The following is a 23,192-nucleotide window of genomic DNA, read 5'->3' as shown; positions in this document are numbered from 1 at the left end:
ACCTATTTCTTTGTCTTCGCATTTTTTATGCTTCCTGTGTTGGTAGAGTGGCTTTGTGTGCTAGGTGTCCTATAGGGACCAGTGGCTCAGCCTCCCCAATTACCTGAGGTGGACACTCTTGGTGCACCCCTTTTTAGGGTTTGTGCAAAGTTTTGTTGTAGTCTTCTTGCAGTTAAGCCTTGATGGTTGTAGTTATCACTGGGAGGAATTGACCTCTAGGCCAAGTGGCTGTGAGAATCAGCTGTGTGTGCAGTGGGAGAACTTCTGGGGCAAGACTTGCTTCAAGCGTGTGTCTTATGGATCTGAGGAGTTGTAATCTGGATGGTCCCACTCTGACCACTGAGTAAACTGGCTCTTGGATCTAAGGAGGTGCTAATTTAGCCTCTTCCCGAGGCTACCCAGCAGGAGCTACAAAGAGATCTGCAGATTCCCCTTCCTTTTTTGGGGGTTTGGAGGTGCCCAGATGAGCCCAAGCTGTGAAGCAATGCAAGCTGCAGTGGGGCCTTAGGCCTTCTCTTGGAAGTTCTGGGTCTGTCTGGCCCAGCTGTAATTTGTTAGGTAATTTTCAGATTGCAAAGGGCCAGGGCATTCATATGCAAAAGCCTCTGCCACAGTCTAGGTGGGGCGGGGTCTCAGGGAATCAACAGGGAGGAGCAAACAGCTATGGCTGATCCTCAGCCCTGCCCTAAGGGGCCACGTGTCTCAGTGTCCCTGTAATTGCTGCAAGCACCTCTGAGGGAAAGCCTCTGAGTTCTGGCCGCTGCCAGACAGTCCAGTTTCTCCTCGTATGAGTCCTGGGTCCCCAGAGACTTCCCGGAACTGGAGTTCAGAGCAGTCGGGAGCTTGTGCCTCCCTCTTGATTCAAAAAGACAGCCGCGTCCTCAGTTGCCAGCCCCTTTCCACGCTTGAGCCTCCGTACCTCTGCACTTTACTTCCGCGCCTCCTCTGAATCTCAGTGTGCTTTTCTCTTTCCTTCTAGTTGTAGAATTTCCACTCAGCCAGCCTTCCTGTGGTTCTGGATGATGTCCTTTTTGTCTTTTCGTTGTATTTTTGAAGTTGTTGTGGGAGGCAGCACTTTGCGGTGTTTACCTATGTCGCCATCTTGGTTTATCCCATATAGGCTTTTATTATGTTGAGGTATGATCCCTCTATTCCCACTTTGCTGAGAGTTTTTTTTTAATCAAAAAAAGGTATTGGATTTTGTCAAATGCTTTTTCTGCATCAATTGAAATGGTTATGTGATTTTTTTCTCAATTTGTTTATGTGATGTATCATGTTTATTGATTTGCCAATAATATACCATACTTGCATCCCCAGAATAAATCCCACTTGGTCATAGTGTACGAACTTTCTTTTTCTTTTTTAAATATTTTTGATACTTTACAGAGAGGAAGGGAGAGGGATAGAGAGTTAGAAACATCGATGAGAGAGAAACATCTATCAGCTGCCTCCTCCACCCCCCCTACTGGGGATGTGCCCGCAACCAAAATACATGCCCTTGACCGGAATTGAACCTGGGACCTTTCAGTCCACAGGCCAACACTCTATCCACTGAGCCAAACCAGTTATGGCGTACAATCTTTCTAATGGATCCAATTTGCTAGAATTTTGTTGAGGATTTTAACATGTCTTTTCAATAAATGGTGTTGGGAAAATTGGACAGATACATGCAAAAAAAATGAAACTAGATCACCAACTTACATCATACACAAAAATAAACTCAAAATGGATAAAGGACTTAAATTAAAGACGGGAAACTATAAAAATCTTAGAAAAGCCATAGGCAGCAAAATAGCAGACATTTGGCATAGCAATATCTTTACTGATACAGCTGCTAGGGCAATGGAAATTAAGGAGAAAATAAACAAATGGGATTATAACAAAATAAAAAGCTTCTGCACAGCAAAAGAAACCATCAACAAAACAAGAAAGCCCACTGCATGGGAGAACATCTTTGCCAATGTTATATCCGATAAGGGTCTAATCTTCAAAATTTATAGGGAACTCGTACATCTTAACAAAAGGAATATAAACAATCCAATCAAAAAATGGGTAAAGGACCTAAATAGACACTTTTTGAAAGAGGACATACAGAAGGCCAAGAGACATATGAAAACATGCTCAAAGTCACTAATCATCCGAAAGATGCAAATCAAAACAATAATGAGGTACCATCTCACACCTGTCAGAATGGCTATCATCAACAAATCAACAAATGACATGTGCTGGCGAGGATATGGAGTAAAAGGAATCCTTGTGCACTGCTGGTGGGAATGCACACTGATGCAGCCACTGTGGAAAACAGCATGGAGTTTCCTCAAAAAGTTAAAAATGGAACTCCCATTTGACCCAGTAACCCCACTTCTAGGATTATATCCCAAAAACCAGAAACACCAATCAGAAAGGATATATGCACCCCTATGTTCATAGCAGCACAATTTATAATAGCTAAGATTTGGAAACAGCCTAAGTGCCCATCAGCAGATGAGAGGATTAAAAAGCTGTGGTACACTTACAAAATGAATACTACACTGCTGTAAAAAAGAAAGAACTCTTACCATTTGCAACAGCATGGATGGACCTGGAGAGCATTATGCTAAGCAAAATAAGCCAGCTGGAGAAAGATAAATATCACATGTCTCTCTCATTTGTGGCATATAATGAACAACATAAACTGATGAACAAAAATAGATCCAGAGACAGAGTACCATCAAACAGACCTTCAAACCTCAGAGGGAAGGTGTGTGTCGGGGGGTGGGGGGGTAAGAGATCAACCAAAGTACTACTTGTATACATGCATATGAGCATAACCAATGGACACAGACAGTAGCAGGGTGAGGGCATGTGCTGGGGGAAAAAGGAGACATATATAATACTTTAAACAATAAAGAATTTTATAAAATTAATTTTCAACATCTAAGAGGTAACATTTTTTATACAGTAGTAATATTTTTATGTATGACAGTAATATGGGGATAGTAATCTTGCGTGGGAGGAGGTCTACATACCTTAGACTTAGAGGATACAGATTTTACTCTAGGTTTTCCAAAAAACATGGTACTTGACTTTATTTTAAGTGTTTTCTATTTAACTGTAAGTTGCTTCAAGTTTTCTTTAGAAGCAAGGTGAGTCATGAGAAATTAACCACACAAATATAAATCTAATTAGCATGTTTATTGTTAGTTCCCAAGCATTAGGCCAAAAATGTAAAAAGTCTAAAACAGAAGTAGAATCTCTTCCTTTAATAGTTTAAATCTCCAAATTTGCACCCAGGACATTCACACGAAGACGTTTTAAAGCATCTTTTTAACATTATTTGTAATATTTAAGCCACTGAAAATATCCTAGATATCCATCAACAGGAGAATGGTGAATTATATTAATTCATCAGAATAGAACCATAGAATAGTAGAAATACTGTTATCAACATGGCTGAATCTAACAAATAAAATGTCAAGGGGAAAATGGTACCAATGAATACCACATTGTGATACTATCCATATAATAGATTGAAACTATGACATAAGTGCTACACAGTATTCAGGATTACAAGTATAGGTGGTAAAAGTGTAGGGCAATGTGTTGGAATGACCAACATCACCAAATCCAGGGTGGGGATGGAAGTGGAATGAGATTGGTTAGAGGTACACAAAGAGCTTTAGCAGTACTGGTAATGTTTTAGTCCTTAAACTGAATAGTGGGTGTATGAATGTTTATTATAGTACTTTATATGCCTTTTCATGTCTCAACATTTCTTAATAAATTTGAACCCCAAAGTTCTTAATTATAATGACTCAGAATTATCCAAGTTAATGAGGTGTGCAAGTGGATGCATTACTGAGTGGCTGTATGTAATCAATTTATAAAACATTTTTAAATGCAATATGCAGTATGCTTTTTAAAAAGGGACCTGTGGTAATGTTCTCATTCAGTGTTCACACCTAGGTTCCTTAAATATAAAAATTACTTACTGAATGAAGGCATATTTGACAAACATTAACTAAACGGTGACTATGTGTTAGGCACTGTAATCTAGAGAGGAAAACATGAATAAGACATGGTCCCATCCCTAAAGGAATTCTGTCTGGTGAGAGAGACATGTAAATAAATAACTGTAATACAGTAAGACTTGATAAGAGTTATGTATAACGTGTTAAGGGAATGCAGAGGAGGAAGCCACTAAAAGTACCTGTGGGAGGTAAAGAAAAGGCTTCTCCTTGTAAAAAAAAAAAAAGATTATATGCAATGGTCTTAATGTTTTAAGAGAATTAATTGAATCACTGTAGTTCGAATACCCTGACCCCTGAAAATTCAGTGCTGAATATTTAATCTTACTGCCATGTCACCTTAAAACTATATTTATTTGGATAATAAAAAATAAGAATTTTTTTATGCTCACAGCTACATTTATGCTCACATGTATGTGTATGTATATGTGCATGTATATATGTGTGTATGTATATATGCACCATCATACTGCCAAAGGATTGAGATGTCCTACAATTAAACAAACATATTTAAAAACAACATTAGCACAAGAGCCTATTAATATCAGGCTGGTGCAGTTGAGGATAAGGAGAGAAATAGAAAAAGAGAAGAGACATAAAATCTTGAAACTTAAGCTTTTTATAAAACACTTCATGATTTAAACCACACAGTCTTTATTATTCAGTCACAAAATAGTTAAAAGGAAAAAAATGTTTCACTGGCAAAAATTATGAGAAATTTATCTAAATGTTTTGGAAAACATATGGGTGCTTTCATGGAAAGTTCAAATTTTTATTTTTAGAATCAGGGTAGCAGTATCATGTCAGAGATTAAAGATTATTTTTATAGCATGAGAAATTTAAACATTAAAATAGATTTTTTAGAAGAGCCCCAGACTTGAAACAACAAAACTGTAGAATGGAATACTCCACAGCAAAGAAAAAGGATGTACTACAGCTTCAAGGAACAGCGTGGATATATCTCCTTAACATAATTTTCTTTGGTCATAAAATATATTAATGTGTGTGTGTGTCCACTGGCAGATTTGTGGTTATGCCATGACAAATCCAAAGTTGATAGCATATTTGAAGATTTGTTTTGGTTACTTTTAGACCTTTATGCCATCATGTGGAAAGTCTAAAGAAAATTTTCGTATATAAGTACAAACATTGAAGTATTATGTGAGAAGTAAGTGAAATCTATAGAATAGGTATCTTCTATGAATAAGCGTGGTTAAATTTATAGAAGCCATGTATCCAATATTCTGTCACAAAAAGTTAATACCACCTCCACCCCACTCCCACAACAGAGCTCCTGGATTCAGACAAATATTATCAATGGCAGCATTTATTTTTTTCTTTACATAAAAAAAAAGTAATCTTGTACCAGGACCAGCAAAACTGATGTCCTGTGAGGTTCACACAGATTGTCTATAATTATAAAATAGAAAGTAACATAAACTTTTAATGATACAATTTTATCTGTTCAACTGCACATTAAGAAGAGAAAAATTGTCCTATGTCACTTGTGAGTCCAAGAGAACTTCTATACCCCAATATCTTGTTAAACTAATAAGGTCCATTCACCTTAAAAAATTTTTTTCCAGTTTTTTAATTAATTAATTTTTTCTTTATTAAGGTATTACATATGTGTCCTTACCCCCCTATATCCCCCCTCTCCCCCTCATGCCCTCACCCCCCTAGTGTCTATGTCCATTGGTTATGTTTATATGCATACATACAAGTCCTTTGGTTAAAAAAATATTTCACTGTGTTTGCACTTTTCAGTTACTGAACTCACTGAGTCTGTGGGTACAACATTCATATATTCCTCTTTGGTCAGTTATTTAGCCTCTTTTCCCCAAATTTGATCTGTGTTGAAAGTAAATAATTCACTCTCACTGATTTCCACGGTCAGACCTAAGAGCCACCTAGCTCTGACTTGAATAGAACCAAGGATGTAAAAGTGAAAACGATCTGAGAGAATGACAGCCTCTTAAAGGGCAGGTGAAGGTTCAGTGACCTTAGGGCACCCTGGTCCATTCTGGTGAATCGCTGCTTTGGGGAAGCACAGACCCTGTGGCTCATAAAACCTGATGACATTAAGAAGAAAGGAAGGAATTCGCACTTAGAATTCAAGGTGACTGTTAGAAATACAACTTTAAAAATTAAAGCGGAAATAAAAATACCATATTTAAAAATGAATTACCGATGATTTTTTTTCTTTAAAAAGTATTGGGAAAACCCATATCATGGAGATGTACATTTCTTATTCAATGTACACCATTGAGAGATAAATAGAACTGTTCAAATAAAAAAATGCCAAAGGTAATTCAACTACTGCATTGTAAGTGTGGCATAACTGATTCGTCATGACATACAATTTTCTAAAAGCTATTCTGTTAGAAGGCAATAAATGAGTGCATAAGTGATTTACGCTCTTCTGCACTATAGTTATTATTCAGTATTTTATTTTTAAAAATATATATACCCTATACTATTATGTTTATTCTCTAGAGTATAATAAAAACATAATTGAATTTGATGAAAAATAGACTTGATTCTAAATGTAGCATACAGTACATACAGCTACTGCCTTATTTTATGCGCTGTAAAGATCAATGGTCACTGGAGGTGGTTCTGCTCAAGGTTTGTTTTAATATATGGACAATAAAATATTTTTAATTTAAAAATTATATCCTTATATTCCTTGTCATATTTTCTTTTTAATACCAACATCTGAGTTTTGACCTCCATAACAATTTATGAATGCAAGTACAGTATTTTAATCACTGTTTTACTTCTAAATATGATTTCTTATTGACTAGGAGGGAAATTGACTACAGATGGGTTAGCAAATAAAACTGAAGCAGTCTACAACAAAAGCATCAGAGTTCAGTGGCTGGTTTTGTTTTGAGGGAATCTAAATGCTATTATGAATAAAGGTTATCTTTTTAAAAATATTAAAAATTTGTTTTAATATAACCATCTCTGAAATTTATATAAGTGACTTATTAACCTATTTTCACTTATAATTTCCTTTGAGTTAGAAACTCTGTCATGTAATATATAAATATATAAATTATCTAAGTATATAATCAACTAAAGTTCAATATAGCTACTTTATACTTATATATAGCATAGATTATAACATACACTAAAAGATGGTTAAGTCATATACATGCTAAATTTAAAAATTATATTCATAACCCTGGCTGGTGTTGCTCAGTGGTTGGAGCACTGGCCCAGGCACCAAAAGGCTGCAGGTTTGATTCTTGGCCAAGGGCACATACCTAGGTTGCAGGTTCGATCCCAGGCCTGATTGAGGCAAGTGCAGAAGGCAATGAATGGATTTGTCTCTCTCATATCTCTCTCTCCCCCTCCCCTTCCTCCCTCCCACTCTCTCTAAAAAAAAATCAATGGAACTCCCATTTGACCCTGTGATCCCACTTCTAGGAATATATCCCAAGAAACCAGAAACACCAATCAGAAAGGATATGTGCACCCATATGTTCATAGCAGCACAATTCACCATAGCTAAGATCTGGAAACAGCCTAAGTGCCCATCAGTAGATGAATGGATTAGAAAACTGTGGTACATCTACACGATGGAATACTATGCTGTTGTAAAAAAGAAGGAACTCTTACCATTTGCAACGGCATGGATAGAACTGGAGAGCATTATGCGAAGTGAAATAAACCAGTCAATGAAGGAAAAATACCACATGATCTCACTCATTCATGGATAATAAAGGCCATTATAAACTTATGAACAATAATAGATACAGAGGCAGAGCTGCCTCAAACTGATTGTCAAACTGCAGCGGGAAGGCCAGGGAGGGTTGGGGGGCAGGAGGGAGGGGGGTAAGAGATCAACCGAAGGACTTGTATGCATGCATATAAGCATAACCAATGGACATAAGACACTGGGAGGTAGAGGAGGCCAGGGGATTGTCAAGGGCGGGGGGAAAAAAAAGGACACATATGTAATACCCTTTGTAATACTTTAAGCAATAAAACAATAAAAAAAAAGAAAAAAAAAAAGAATATTAACACAGCCCTGACCAGTTTGGCTCAGTGGCTAGCATCAGCCTGTGGACTGAAGAGTTCCAGGTTTGATTCCGGTCAAGGGCATGTACCTTGGTTGCGGGCACATCTCCAGTAGGGGGTGTTCAGGAGGCAGCTGATGGATGCTTCTCTCCCATGGATGTTTCTAACTCTCTATCCCTCTCCCTTCCTCTCTGTAAAAAATCAATAAAATATATTTAAAAAAAGAAAAAAAAAAAGAAAAAACATCCTTGAGTGAAGATTAACAACAACAAAACATTACATTCATCAACTGTGACATAGAATATAAGGGTATAATTTTTAAATTAAAAATATACATATAGTGTAAGGGCAAATACAAGTTAAAAATAAGAGACTTAATTCTCTCTGCTTTAAATAAGAACAAAGATTTCCCTCCATTCCTGTTTTAAAAGCATTTACCTGAGAAACTTGTAATTATAAGCACTTTTCCATCTCTTTGACATGTATCCCTTGGAAGACTAGATAGGACTTTTGTCAACTTTCCAAGCCAGGACTATCTCAAGAACCTGGGAGCCATCTTTTCCAAATGCAAACACTAAGGAGATAGCTCCTGTATCTCCCAGTTTCTGTGGAAGCGTAGGAGCCTAATTTCAGTGGGTATGCTATCTTTTGAATTTGTTATCAATGCACATTTATATAATGATAAAAATTAACCACATTCTCATATAAAACTTGAGGAAAAAATTATAGGAACATTTCACTTGCTTGGTTCAGTTCTTTGACAATTCAATATAACTATACCTTAAATTTTTAAGAAGGAAATACTATGTTATCATTCTACAATAGAAATTTTTACTGTGGCTTCATATTTATAACCTACATTAGGGGAATTATTAGAATCTTTGACCAAAAAGATTCAAATAAGTAAACTGACTCAAGAGTCCAGAAATACATTTGAAGACAAAGTCTATTCTAGCAAAGTACATGTATTAATGGGAAACTACTTAGCTTCCCTAGCTTCCCTCAGTGTTTGGTAACACTTTTGAAGTAGGTAATGAAGACTGATATGGCATAACAATTCTCTGTAGAGTCACTAGCCTCCCAAAGTAAGTGAGAAAGAGAGTTAAAATGACAAACATTACATATAAATAATTTATTTTTAACATTCTGTTTTCAGCAACTCAAGCAATCCATTGCTTTATACTATCATTTTATTTTAATACCTTAATTTAAAATTTTTGTGCTTAGCCATCAAAGAACAATGTTTAACTCTAAACATATTAAAAAAATCCAGACCAACAATATTGGCAAAATCTAAGAAATCACTAATAGCAATTCAATAAATTTTATCTATTTGAAGGTGTTATTGTCCTATCTAGCATGGTCATCTGGGCAGCTTCACCAGAAAGCCATAGTTTTATGCTCCCCAGGAATCACTGGCTCATTCCCTGTGAATCGCATGGCACAAGGGGTGATGGACGCATGTGCAGTGAAGTTGAAGTGACGTAGGGAAGGTCACCTCAGACTAGCCAGGGAGAAGATCATTGGCTGAGAGGATGGAGCTACTGCAAGTGCACAAAATCCTGGAAGGGTAAAATCCCCAGACAAAGAGTTTCTTTTTCTTCTTCTTGTGCTCCCTCTTGCTCTGTGAACCGCACTTGCCCTGTGTTCATGCGCTCGCCTACAGTAGTCATATGGCCATAAGCAGCAACATGGCACGCAGGATGCTGGACTGGACTTTAATATGGAGCAGAAATTCTGTGCAGTGGCTTTCATTCTGGCCCTGCTGAAGACAAGATTGGACTTCTTCCATGGCAAGACAGACAGAGATGGGACTTTCGAAGGGAACCCCTTAATTTTACATCATCAATAAAGCTTTCCATGAATCCCCATCCTCAGGAGGGACCTCAGAAAATTGTTTTCCTTGTGGCATCCCAAGAACTGCACTTCTACCTATAACAAAGTCAATGCCAATACACACACACACACACACACACACACACACACGCACATATATATATATATATATATATATATATATATATATATATATATATATATATATATATATAGTTTTAATACAGTACTAATCAAATAAGAAAAATCACATTAAATTTTAGGGAGGAAAGTCTCATCATTTTTTTTTCCAGCAAAGTTAATGACAATGAAAAACTAAAATTATCTAACAGTAAAAACAATAAAACTAGATTAGGTAACGTTTGTGTAAATTAAACATGAAACTAACTTGTTTTAATTAATTAGCAATATTTACCTTGCAGCATTTTGTTCTATCTTTTCATCAATATCACTGAAGATCTGCTTAAACTCCAAGTCTCCAGGAAATGAATTTAACAAACAATGTAGGTCAAAGGAATTATGGAAATATTCATCTCCCCAATCCATTCTGAGGAACAAGAATAAAAAACATGTTAGTTACTTCAAAATAAAGGGAAAAATCTACCTCAAGATGTGATACTAAATCAAAACCAGTAATTCCCACTTCTAGGAAAAATGAAATATAGCAATAGAAGAACTAGGGTATTAGTAAACTGGGTAGAGTGTTTTGTTAAAGTTCATGAGGTGTGACCTAATTTTCACACTTTTCTGTAGTTTGAAAATTGAACAAAACAGCACCCCTCAGAGAGAACTTATAAACAGCCTGCTGCTTCCCACTGTAACCCAGCACTGCAAAGGAAATCACATAGCCTCACAGACCACTGTGAACAAAGGCTGCTGCAGAAAGAATTTAACACCTTCCTTCCACTCTTACCCACAAGCTAACCTGGAAATGATAACCTCAGAATTGTTAATGCCTTAATACCCAGGCCCTATTCATATATGAAAAAGGCAAAAAAATCTCCTCTCTGATAACTAAAACTTAAATTTGCTACTTTTTATAGATATGCATTTTTCCCACTATCAAAGAGTTATTCATCCATTCATTCCATATATATTTATTGAATGTTTGGTAAGTAAGAAGCATTGCAGTTGAAGCTTGGGATATAGCTGCAACAAGTGAAAGCCCCTTCCTTTATGAAGTTTTATTCGGGTGGAGAAGGTACATTTTAGAAACACATCAACAGATTTTATAAAAGATCACATGGTGAGAAGTGCTATGTGAACATGTAGGGTCAGGGCAATGGGACAGATTAAGAAGGATGAGTTGGTACAGTGTATGAACTATTTTATTTAGGGATATGTTGTTTTGGGACATACAATAGTGCTTAGCAAATATTTTGATGACTGATAGTGTTACCGATGAGACCACGAGATCTTGGCTCTTGTTTTCTTGAAGGAAAGATTTCAATCAAGAGACAAAGTATAGCAAAATAAGAAAGAATTTATTGGCTGCAGCTAAAAATATATTTAGGACAGTGAAACAAGGAAGAACATAGAAAAAGCAACAGGAGAGCCTGGGCTGGGCTGCTTTGGCTCACTGAAAAGTCAGAGAAAAGGCGGCCTTGGTGACAGGTTCAGGGGGTCAGCTCGGGACAAGCTGCTGCTGTCCAGTGCTCCCCTGGTTGCAAGTCTCATGGGGTCCCTAAAGAAGGAGAAAGGGAATGGGGTGAGCCTGCTCCCCTGGGGAGAGTGCACACTAGGCCCTTCACTCTGAGTGTATTTCTCTCTCTGGTAAGTGGAAATCTTAGGGGAAGTCTCAGGGGAGGGTGTGATCTTTCAGGGTTGTGGTCTCCACTGATTGGTCAGCACGAGGGCAGAGGTTCAATAGTCAATGCAGCTGGTCCTGAGGTAGCCATGGCATCGCTTTCCTGCTTCTGCTGCTTTTCTGGCCCTGGAGCTGAAATACAACTGAGGCCTAGATGTTATCTTTAGGGAGGAAAAGGTCAGGGCGGGAGGAGCTAAACCACATGACCAGCAATAAGCCAGGGGAGGAAAGGTTTCTCGGGGGGCAAGGTTCTTGTCTTCTCAGTTTTGCCGCTTGCTAGGCATCTAGTTTCTGTATCTGTCCCATCATCCTGGCTCTGCTCATGTCTGTCTAACTGATAACCAGAACGGTGAGCAGAGGTGTTTTTCTCGGGGTCGTGTCTCACGACACTGAAGAATGAGTTACGGACCAGAAGATTTAAGCAAAAGTATGGAAAATTGATTACAAGCAGATTCAGACTCCTTGCAAGGGGAGGGGGACCCAAGAATGGGCTGCCCGTTCAAGCCTTGTAGTCCAGGGGTATATATTTGCTACAAGCTGCTCTAGGTCTACCTGATTGATTCCCTCAATTGTTTTTTGTTTGCTTTGTTTTTTTTTGCAATAAGTATTTATCATTTCATATATAACTAGAGGCCCAGTGCACAAAATTCATGCATTAGTAGGGTCCCTAGGCCTGGCCAGCAATCAGGGCCAATGAGGGCCTTCCAGCTGCCGGCCAGGGCTTTTCTTCTTTCTACGCCACCCCCTGGTGGTTAGTACACATCATAGCGAGCTATCAAACTCCCAGTTTCCGGGTCAAACTCCCGAGGGGACACTTTGCATACTAGCCTTTGGTAAAATATTTTAAAAAGAAATTACCCCTGCTCTCAGTGGGACTTATAATTTTTTATTTTACATTCCCTATCTCTCTTCATTTTAGACATCTTCCATCCTTAACTTCTCTCTTAGAAATTTGTGTTTATCATTTTATTCAAAATCTATTTCAAAACTTACATAATTCCTAAATATCTTTTGATTAAATATGACCACTTCACCAATCTTTTTGTATTATTTTATTTGTGCTTCCAAATGCTGTTAAAAGAAAATGTTTCTTGTATTATTTTGATAATGTGTGTTTTATGTCCTTCTTTGAAATCAGTTCTAGAGTAAACTGATAATAAACTGAAACATATTGAGCATTAAAATAAGGTTGGAAATCATGATTTTGAAGGATTCCCAATCTACATGGTTGTCTGACTTTTCTCTATCTAACCTCAGTAAAGAAGTTAATCAACAAACACAAAGAATGCATTAAAGCTGTGACAAGATGGAGTCGCAGAATGATGATGGTTCAGAGTTTTCATGTGACTGGCATACATCTTGTGATGCTTCCATATCATTATTTATATGGTTCCATGGTGATGAAGGATAAGAGAAGCAAGAGTCACCTTTTAGGTAAAAGGCAGCAAGACTAAGATGCTGTGTGATAGGATTTAAAAAACAAACAGCCTGGCTGGAGTGGCTCAGTGGTTGAGCGTTGACCTACGAACCAGGAGGTTGATTCAGGGTCAAGGGCACATGCCCGGGTTGTGGGCCTGATCCCCAGTGGGGGGCATGCAGGAGGCAGCAATCAACTATTCTCTCTCATCATTGATATTTCTCTCTGTCTCTCTCTCTCTCTCTCTTCCCCCCCTCCCTTCCTCTCTGAAATCAATAAAAATATATTAAAAAAATAAAACAAACAAACAAAACCTGATGGACAAAATATAACTAATGGGATGAAAACATTAACCTGAATAAACAGTGATGCACAGATGAACATAAGAAATAAATAGAGTAGACTGTGGTAAGTAATGCTGAAGTTTGGATTTAAAAATGTCTCTTAAATTGGCAGTGATCCCTGCAGGACTGCGGTGAGAAAGACGCATGCACCAAATGGGCATGGGCATAGGCGCCAATCCTCCCATTTCCTTATCTGTGCCACAGTGTGTCTGCCACTGCTGGGCATCATGATGGAATGGAAAGGTTGGACAGTCTCTCTTCACAAGGAGCAGAGACAGTAAAAAGAATAAGGCCATAAAAAAAAAAGGAGCCCATAGAAAGATCACTGCTATTCTCTAAAAGGTAACTATGACTTCAACAACAGAAAAGTAAACTATTGAGGGATGAATGTAATTTGGCAAATACTCCAGGGGTATTTTAGAAATTTTAGAAAGGTAGAACTAACTATAAAATTTAGGGAGGAAAAGGAAGAGGCGGTGAAATTGTAGGTCAGGATATAACTTTACAGTCTCTTTATGTTCCTGTATTTCCAACTATTAAATTGTCATCAGGAAGATTATAATAATTTGACATAATGAATGAAGTCTCTTATCTTACTCCGTGATAAATCAAAAATGGGAGCTGCACCTCCTTAAAGTACAATAACTTTGTGTTTGAAATTGCTATTCTGCAACATTGTTTTTAAATGTTCATTCTCCTATAATGTTTCCGAAATTTTTTATAAGGTTAAAAACACAGTGCTTAATATTTCAAACACGTATGAAAATCCAATCTAATATTAATTATTGCCTGTAAAAATGAGTTATGTTTGAAGAATTATATCTAAGCCAAACATCTGTAGATCATGTTTCAGCCGTAGGCAAAATGTAACAGTTGAGTTATAAATTCCTAAGAACAGTGACTATAAGAAAATACGAGCATATTATAAGCACTGCCAGAAAACATTACAATAAAGCAATAAAAAAATTATAGTTTATGTGATCAAAAGAAACCCCAGAAAAATAATTTTGGAATCTCACCAATCTTTTAACATATTTCAAAATGATACTTTTCTACTATAGGGTCTCTCTCTCTCTCTCTCTCTCTCTCTCTCTCTCTCTCTCTCTCTCTCATTTAAAACATATAATGGTTAGAGTCCTTATTTTATCTTTTTTTCTGTTTCTTCAACAATAAAAATCTGGAGTGCCATTCTTCTTATAACCAACTAATAAATGTTAAAAAGTACTAAAAAGAAGGCTGAACCTTTGGGAAGAAATCCACACTACAACTGAGTTAGTAAAGGGGAAAAATAGGACTGTGTGATTTTTCCTCTGTGGAAAAGCCCAGTGAGGTGGGTTATATACCTTCTGTGAACTCAATGTGGACTGAATGTGTCCACCAGCTCTGGCTCACCGGAAGTCTGACTACTCAACAATGCTCTCTAACCTAAAATAAATACTGCGAAAGAGCATGGCAAGGAAGTGGGGTGTTGGTATTAATTAAAAATAATTACACATTCTACCTGAAACTAAAGAAGTTTCAAAATGTTGCACTATGATAAAACACATCTAACTATAAACATTATTGAACCAAGAAGCAATAGATCTGAGTCCTGATCCTGGTTCTGTTAATGTCTATGTGCATTTGGGTAAGTTACTCAAGAAGGATGGGGCTCACGTTCCTCAATTAATGGATTTATTAGGCCCTGAGGTTTCTTCTAGCAATAAATTTGTTGTATTCTATAAGAAATTATAAGAGGCATACATATTTCTGAACCCTTCCACCCAAATTCACTCTTAAAATGGACTTTTTTGTTTGTCAATCCCATCATTTTTCCTGCATCTTGGACTCTCAGAGCCACTTTAGCTCTCCAGGACTGCTACATGGAAAGCTAAAGTAGAACCCATAGCAAGAAATAATATGCAAAAACAAGAAATGTGAGGCATCAAGATATTATTCTATGGTAATAAATAGATGCCCTGTACTGCTTTTCTGCCTGCAAAACTCAATCTCCCTAAAATATTCTAAGAAGCAACTAGCCCATGTCTCTGGGCTACTCTGACTTGCCACATTTTTCCCTCAACAAAAATTTTTGAGGCCAATGGACGTTGGGCATTGTGTCTCCAGAAGGAAAAGGAAGACATTAGAGAATCATATTTTCAGAGGCATTGTATCCTCATCTCTTATTCTTTATATTATCTGTGTTGTTCTTTCTATTGCTGGATTGGTTTGAGTTGCTGGTTTGATATCAAAACGAAGTGAAAATAAACTTTGACCAGATCATTATTCTTAAACCTGAACCAATCTTTTCAGGCCTGGTTCATTTTTACTTTCCCATTAATATTTAGTCAGAAAGTACTCTTCCTGTATCATTCACAAAGTCCTGCCAACTTTATATAACTCAAAATTCAACTTTTACTAAATCTTAAAAATTTTATTTGGTTCAGTGAACTCATTCATTGAGATATAATTTACAGGTATGAGGGCCAAGTAATATTAATGTTAATAATAGCCAACTCTTACGTAGTATTTTATATGGGCTATGCATTGTTTGAAGTACTTTATATATATGAACTCATTTAATTCCTATTATAATCCTATGCAATAGATACTGTTATAATCTCCATATGAAAAAAGGTAGAAACTCAGGCACAGAGAGGTTCATGGCTTGCCCCAAATCACTTAGATAGGAAGTAGCAAAGCTGGGATTTAGACTGCTTCAAAGGCTGTCCTTAATCACAAAACTATATATAAAATGCCTCTGTATTGGTTGTTTACTGCCTTATATATTTGACAGTGTCCCCTAGGACCATTATAAATTTTCTTTATTATTAAACCTATATAATCCCTCCCCCAGATTTCTTTTTTTTTTTTTTAAGGCTAGATCTTTCCCTGTGATAATTCAGAGTCATCAGTAAGTTATTTCATCAGTTACTGGAAGTTAAAATCCTAATATTTTAGTCTCCCCCGAAGAATGAGAAACAATTTAAGCAAATCTCAATTTGTTGATAGTCATTTAGAATACCTTAAGCATTAAAGTCTTAAATTAGAAAATAAAAAACTTCTTATTCTATTCAAATTTATTTTTCAACTCTGATCTATATATATTAGGTTTTCCTCCACAGACTACTATATTTTCCACAAATAATTGGGGAAGTTCTGACTATTAAAATTATATGGGTTAGAATATTAATATACAGTCAGTAAATACTTACATAAACATACTACAGCTATTAAAATCTCCTTCAATAAATTATAAAATATTTCATTGTAACTCCTCTATTAGTAATTTACATCGTGTATGTATGAAGTAGAAATTGACAGGATCAGTCAGAATACACTATTGCAACTTGACAAGCAAACTGAATTAATTGTCATATGCTTTACTCACCAAACCTGAAACTGCTTTCTTTAGTTTTCAAAGTACTGCTCTTTTTAGAAAATATTTTCATTTTAATAACTCTTTATAATCTTCAACATGCAATCCTAGCCATCTCTTGCTTTAATATAACAGTGAAACCATATGTGAAAACAAATTTTAATTTTTTCATTTTTTGTAACTTGGCATGTACATATTTCATGTAATTTAAAAGTCATAAAATTATCACACAATTTGAGGTTAGACCTAAATAATGTCACAAATCATGGAACTAATGATTAATGAATGAATTTTTAAGTGCAATAAAACCTTAGTAGTTTGGAGAACAGAATAACTGCAATAGCAAAAAGTTTAAGTTACAGAACACTTTTAAAAAGGCAGTTGTACTATGTATCAAGTGGGAATAACAACATACATAGCTTATGAGATGTCAATTACATTTTAAGGAATTTCCTTTTAACAGAGTAGAATGATTTGAACTTAGCATGTACGTTGTATACAAATGGGTACTTCTAAAAAAATTAGGATTCTTAAAGTATGTCCCAAGGGTTTAAGAATTTCTCCTAAAAATTCTACTAGTATTATGTTACTAGTATTAATTAGCTGGTTATATTAATGTGATACTATTCTCTTAAATTTTCAAAATATTATTAATTAACTTAACATTAATTTGATAAATTACTATTTCCATTGAAATACCCTTTTATGATTTCCAGAGTTTTGACTCCATCGATTATCACATGCTGTATCAATATCCCTTTCAGCTAACTATAAGTAAGTTTGTGTTTCTTGCTCTTTAGAAACCAACAGAACCCTTTGTAGGACCCCCTTCCCTTCATAGCCCAGCATCTCAAAATTGCAGTCCATATTTCCTACTATATGCTTATCTGACATTCATTTCTCAACCCAGAGCAATCTGGTTTCTGCCTATTTCCTTACACTGAAACTGACAAATATTTTTTAATTCCTATCACACGTAATCTCTGCACTATTTGGTACTGATAACTACTCCTTCCTTACAGTTGTTTCCTTTCTTGCCAATCTTCCTAAGTATCATGGGTTCCCAGGTCTCTTGTCTCTCACACATTTATTCACTTTAGCTAGTTGGCAAGCTCACATAATATCTTCTTTTTTTAATCTGAGATATTATACACAGATATACAATGGTTGTCCATTTCTATGCTAGAGGACCCATTCAGTTTTCCTGATCATAAGTAATTGATCCAGGCTTATACATTTGACCCAAGCTGAACCATCAAATGCGACTAAATGAATTCTGAGATTGGGAATGAATGCAGGGAAAGAGAATTGCTGGTGGTAGCCATCAAGTTAACTCTAGCCTTCCAAGAGAAGGTGCATTAATTTTTTTTTTTTTTTTTTTGGCTGAGGCCCCTGTAACTGCTAGTTTCTTTCCTCTAACTGGCTGATTGCTCATATAATTTTCTTTTGGTTCTGTGAGATGCACAATAAACCCTCTCCCTGCTCCTCGGCCCAAGAGTAACATTTCTGTTTTGTTTTGTTTTTTGCTTAAATTAACCAGAGTAGATTTTATTAAACTAATAAACATCTTGATTGGCTCCTCTTTCATCTCTGCCATTAAACACTGCTATTCGCCACAGGGATCTCTGTAGACCAGCTTCTCATTTTAAATACTTTCCCTGAGCATGCCTCATTCAAAGCCACTGACTTCTTTTTAATGTAATTTTACAATATTAGATTCATTTTTTTCTAAAGTTATTAAATTCATTTAATTTAAACATTTTTTGTTTTATTTTTATTTACTGGATATTTCTTCTCAGACCTCAAAAACAATCTCTTCCTATTAGTTCTCATTTTGTCGTCTTCCCAAATTTCCTTTCCCCTTGCCTGACTAGGGGAGGGAAAGAAAAATTTCTTCTTATCCATTTCATGCTGGAGTTCTTGGTCCTCTTTTGTATCCCACATGCTTTTCATTTCAACCTCATTCATCTATTATCTCGATGCTGAAAAATCAGTCTATATCTCTAACCTTACCTCTTCCTCCAAAACCCATGCACATATTTCAAGTGCTTATTAGGCAGTTCCACTTCACTGATTCAAAGGTCCCCTGAAATCAACATGTCCAAAACTTAATTCAAAATCTTTCCCTTAAACTCGCTTCTCTTCCTATATTATGGAGTCACCGGCACCCTAATCTCCCCTCCCTTGCCCTAGTATTAGTATCAGGGTCAGCAAACTATGGTACAGTCTGTTTTTTCTATGGCCTGCAAGCTAAGAATGGTTTTTACATTTCTAACCAGTTATAAAAATAAAAACACACAAAAGAGAGATGCTGGAGTGTCCATATAAGGTATATAAATCCTAAAATCTCTGTCTTAAATAGTCATCAAATTCTTCGACCCTTTCTTTCTCTGTATCTTAAATGGTCACCATATGCTCTCAAATTTTTCTCTGTCTGCTACCAGTATTCTCAAACTGATGTTATTTCCTGCTGAAGAAATCTCCTATCTCGCCTTCAGGACTCACATATTGTGGCATAATGAGAAATATATATTTGGTTTTTCCCCCATCTCTTCCTACCCCCTTCCTTACTTTGTCCTATGCATCTCTTCCATTTGGCCATTCTGGAATGTATCCTTTCTAATAAAATTGTAATCAGAAGTATAGTGCTTTCGTGTTCTGTGAATCATCCTAATGAATTAGTGAACCTGAGAAGGGGTGTGGGAGCCCCCAAATTTGCAGTGAGCCAGGAAGAAGTAGGGGCAGTCTTGTGGGATTGCGCCTTTAACTTTGGAGTTTGCACCAACTCCATGTAGTTAGTGTTAGAATTGAATTGAGCTGAATCACAGGACACCCAGTTGGTATCTACCCTGCATACTGGCATTAGACTTCTCTTTTTATAAATCAAATCAGATCTTTCACTATCCTGTTTAAATAACACGGAAGACTTTCCACAACGCATAGGACGACTCCAGGCTCTTTACCTTATTTTTTTATATATATAATTCTTCACATTTAATTACATTATTATGCTATCACTAACCTTAATTGACATCTTGAAATAACTTCCTAGCTATACCTCCCTCTACTAAGGATGCTTTAGGAGAAAATCACATTTGTGGAAGCCATTTACTTCATTAATGCACATAATACTATTTGTAGGCAACATATAACTATAATAACATAATTTGTACATTATCTTTAAACAAGAAAAGGTTTCTACAATTATGGCTTAAACCATAAATGCCTTTTAACAACTTAAACCATTTAAAGATATATATTTTTTATTGATTTCAGAGAGGAAGGGAGAGGGAGAGATAGAAACACGATGAGAGAGAATGATGAGAGGGAATCATTGATCAGCTGCCTCCTACACGCCCCACACTGGGGATCGAGCCCTCAACCCAGGCATATGTCCTGACTGGGAATCGAACTGGGACCTCCTGATTCACAGATCAATGCTCAACCACTGAGCCACGCCAGCCAGGTGACTTAAATCATTTTTTTAAAAAATGTGAATGGTTAGAAAATATACTTGTAATGAAATATCAGAATTTAACATTTAAGCTATCAAATGAAATTTAAATGTGATGCCTTAAAACTCTTCCTAGTTTCCATCTACAAAATAATAATAATAATAATAATAATAATAATAATAATCTTTAAAGACTCTTACAGTTTTAAAATTCTATCATTTTAATTGAGTGATCTATTTCTTTAATATTTAATCTTGCCTTTGCAGTACACTTTTTAATTCTTTAGTTCAATAGGATAATTCGTTGTTGGTTAAAGCAAATTCATATAAAATGACCTGAAAAATCTATTTAAAAAGCAATCAGTGAAAGTAAATATTGGATTTCTTCATGTTAAATCTAAAAATCCATCACTATACTTGCTTTTTACTTTATTTGCTGCTTAACATATCTCAACAGTGAATCTATCATATCAACATAGTCATCATGATCCAAGCTGCAAATAATAGAGAATGTCAGTGTCAATTTTGCTTTCTCACACTTGCTTCCCTTCACTTCATCTGATTTTAATAATCCCTGTCAAACCACAAACAGTCCAAATTACCTTCATGACACAGAAGCTTTCAAGGAGCAGACAGAATCTCAACTTTCATTTAGCAAGTACAAAAGAAAGCTGTCCAGCTGGACAAATATTATTTCCACACTTGACAATCTCTACAGTTAAGCATGCATTTTAATTTTAACTAAACCTGCCAAGAGTTTGATATGAGCTTCTTGTTTTGTGTAGTATGACTTGCAGGATTATCAGACCAATGACTGTAATTGTGATGCAAGAACTCAACATTTTTATACTAAAAGATAAATCATATACCCAAACTGAGGGATCAAAATGGATATATAAGAGATAATTTGGAGGCATAGGTTGCAGGAATAAAAAACTACTTAAATTAGGTGCTTTAATGACTAAACATGTCTAAAGACAAATAACACATCTTGATGTAATTTTGAAAAGTAACAGACCATAACTAAAATGAAATGAAAAAAGTTAAAATTGTACTCCACGATACCATTGAGAAACAGGTTCTAAGAATGGAATCTAAAGAGACTTTTAAATTGTTTTAGACTGACTTGACTTCAAAGTCAAATTTCTAGAACACTTCTATGTATCAAATTATAACACAACTGATGTTCTTGACAAGATATTAAAAAGTCCACTCTATACTAATTAATGTATCCTTGCATACACAATGTAAAACTTCCAAAGGTCAGAGTAAAAATGAATAGTAAGCTTGTAGAAGAGTACTAGAATAAAAGGTGTAGTGTAAAACTACATTATGGACAATTATGTCTTTGAAGTTTGATTTATTAAACTTAAGTCTAGAAACTTCAAATGGTAAAATATTTCTGGAACATTTCCTGTCTAAGCTAGGCCTGGATTTCTCCTATAGTTATTAGAACCTCACAATTCCCAAATGTCGTGTTCCCTCGGTTTGCTATACTTAATTCTAGTATTAGGGTCTTCCTTCTCCAAAGGCCAATCCATTGGCCATTCAAGCACGATTTCTCCCCCAACTCTATCTTGAATACCAGAGCCCAGTTTCCTGTACAGTTCCTTTCTTTCTCTTTCCCGCTGTCTTCTGACTATGCAATTTCATCTACATTCATGTCTACCACTATAACCTGTGTGTGGGAACTCCTGTTCTAATTATCCCACTCCATGCTACATCACTCCCTTGGATGTCCCATAGGCACCTTAAACTCACATACTCCCAAACAACATTACTATTTTCTCTCTGAAACTTCTTTCTTTTCGTGAGGTCCCTATGATAGTTAGCAGCACTACTATCAACCTATATACTCAAGTCAGAAATGTGAGAGTCATCTCCCACATTCCAACATTATCTCACCAAACTCAAAGCGAAATGATCAGTCTTAACTCTCTCTCTCACATCCATTCATCTCCTATTGCTCCTCTGTAGATTAAAACTCCATCCTCTGGATTAGTGCAGCAGTTTCTTAAAGAGTCTCCCTTATAGTATTTTGTATTACCTCCTTCTAACTCATTCTCTAGCCTACCACCAGAATGATTTGTGTAAAACAAAGAGAAGAATCAGTGTTTATAGCAGGATTTTAAGTCTAAGTGACCAGGAGAAAAGTCATCCTCTTCTGAATTAGAATTTAAATTTATTCAGTTAAAAAGATGAGCTCCACCAAAAGGGTTTCCCCATAAGTCTATATAATTCAAAACAAAATCTTGGAATTTCACAATTAAATCTTATACACCATTCAAGTTATCATGATTTAATTCATTTAGTTCCCACTATGATTTCATAGGGATATATTTTAACGTCTTCCTACTTGTGAGTTTTTCCCCCCAATAATTGCAATTCTCTAAAAGCTTCACATAAACTAAATTTTTGCCTTCCATGTAATAAATGCTTTGATTACAGATTTCTAATAGGTTTTGAATAAATTGCAACCAAAATTGAGAGGACATTTTAATAAGAGTATTTAATACGGTGGTAGGACACAAAGCAATTTTTAAAGTCTCAAACATTTCTAAAATCCAAAGAGAGGAAGCGTATACTGCCATGCTTAAATCATTTTTGTTTTCTTTCCATCGGTCTGATCACAAAAATCTATAGGCTGGTTATCTTGTGTATGTATAAGCACATTTGTACTTTTTGACAACTACAACTTCTATTTAGGTTCGTAGATATTGAAAGTTGTTGATGCTATTATGAATTACAATGTGCATCACAATATATTTCAAGTATAGTTCTCTCCATAGGTTCTACATTTATTTTTAAAATGTTCATGATGTTATGTTCTACCACAACATGCTTTTGACATCACAAAAACCAAATAATTTTATCATGTTGCAGTTTTTAAAACAAATTATAACAGTATTAACAATAATGTCAAGTGTTTCACCTTTTACA

The 23,192-nt window shown here is 35.9% G+C and overlaps 1 protein-coding gene across 3 annotated transcripts in view; it reads right to left on the bottom strand.

The window, feature by feature from the left end:
- The window catches only part of KIAA0825 (KIAA0825 ortholog), a 367,814-nt gene that overhangs the window by 311,212 nt on the left and 33,410 nt on the right, over window positions 1-23,192 (bottom strand). For all 3 annotated transcript variants that reach the window (XM_059694100.1, XM_059694103.1, XM_059694101.1), the window contains exon 3: window positions 10,288-10,419. In XM_059694100.1, the coding sequence (XP_059550083.1) occupies window positions 10,288-10,418 (131 nt within the window). In that variant the 5' untranslated portion in view covers window position 10,419. The remainder of the gene's footprint in view (window positions 1-10,287; window positions 10,420-23,192) is intronic.

The sequence above is a fragment of the Myotis daubentonii genome, chromosome 4, assembly GCF_963259705.1.
Source record: "Myotis daubentonii chromosome 4, mMyoDau2.1, whole genome shotgun sequence".
Classification (NCBI taxonomy): Eukaryota; Metazoa; Chordata; class Mammalia; order Chiroptera; family Vespertilionidae; genus Myotis; species Myotis daubentonii.
Note: the sequence above shows the minus strand (reverse complement) of the source record. Positions and strands in the feature narration are given on the sequence as shown.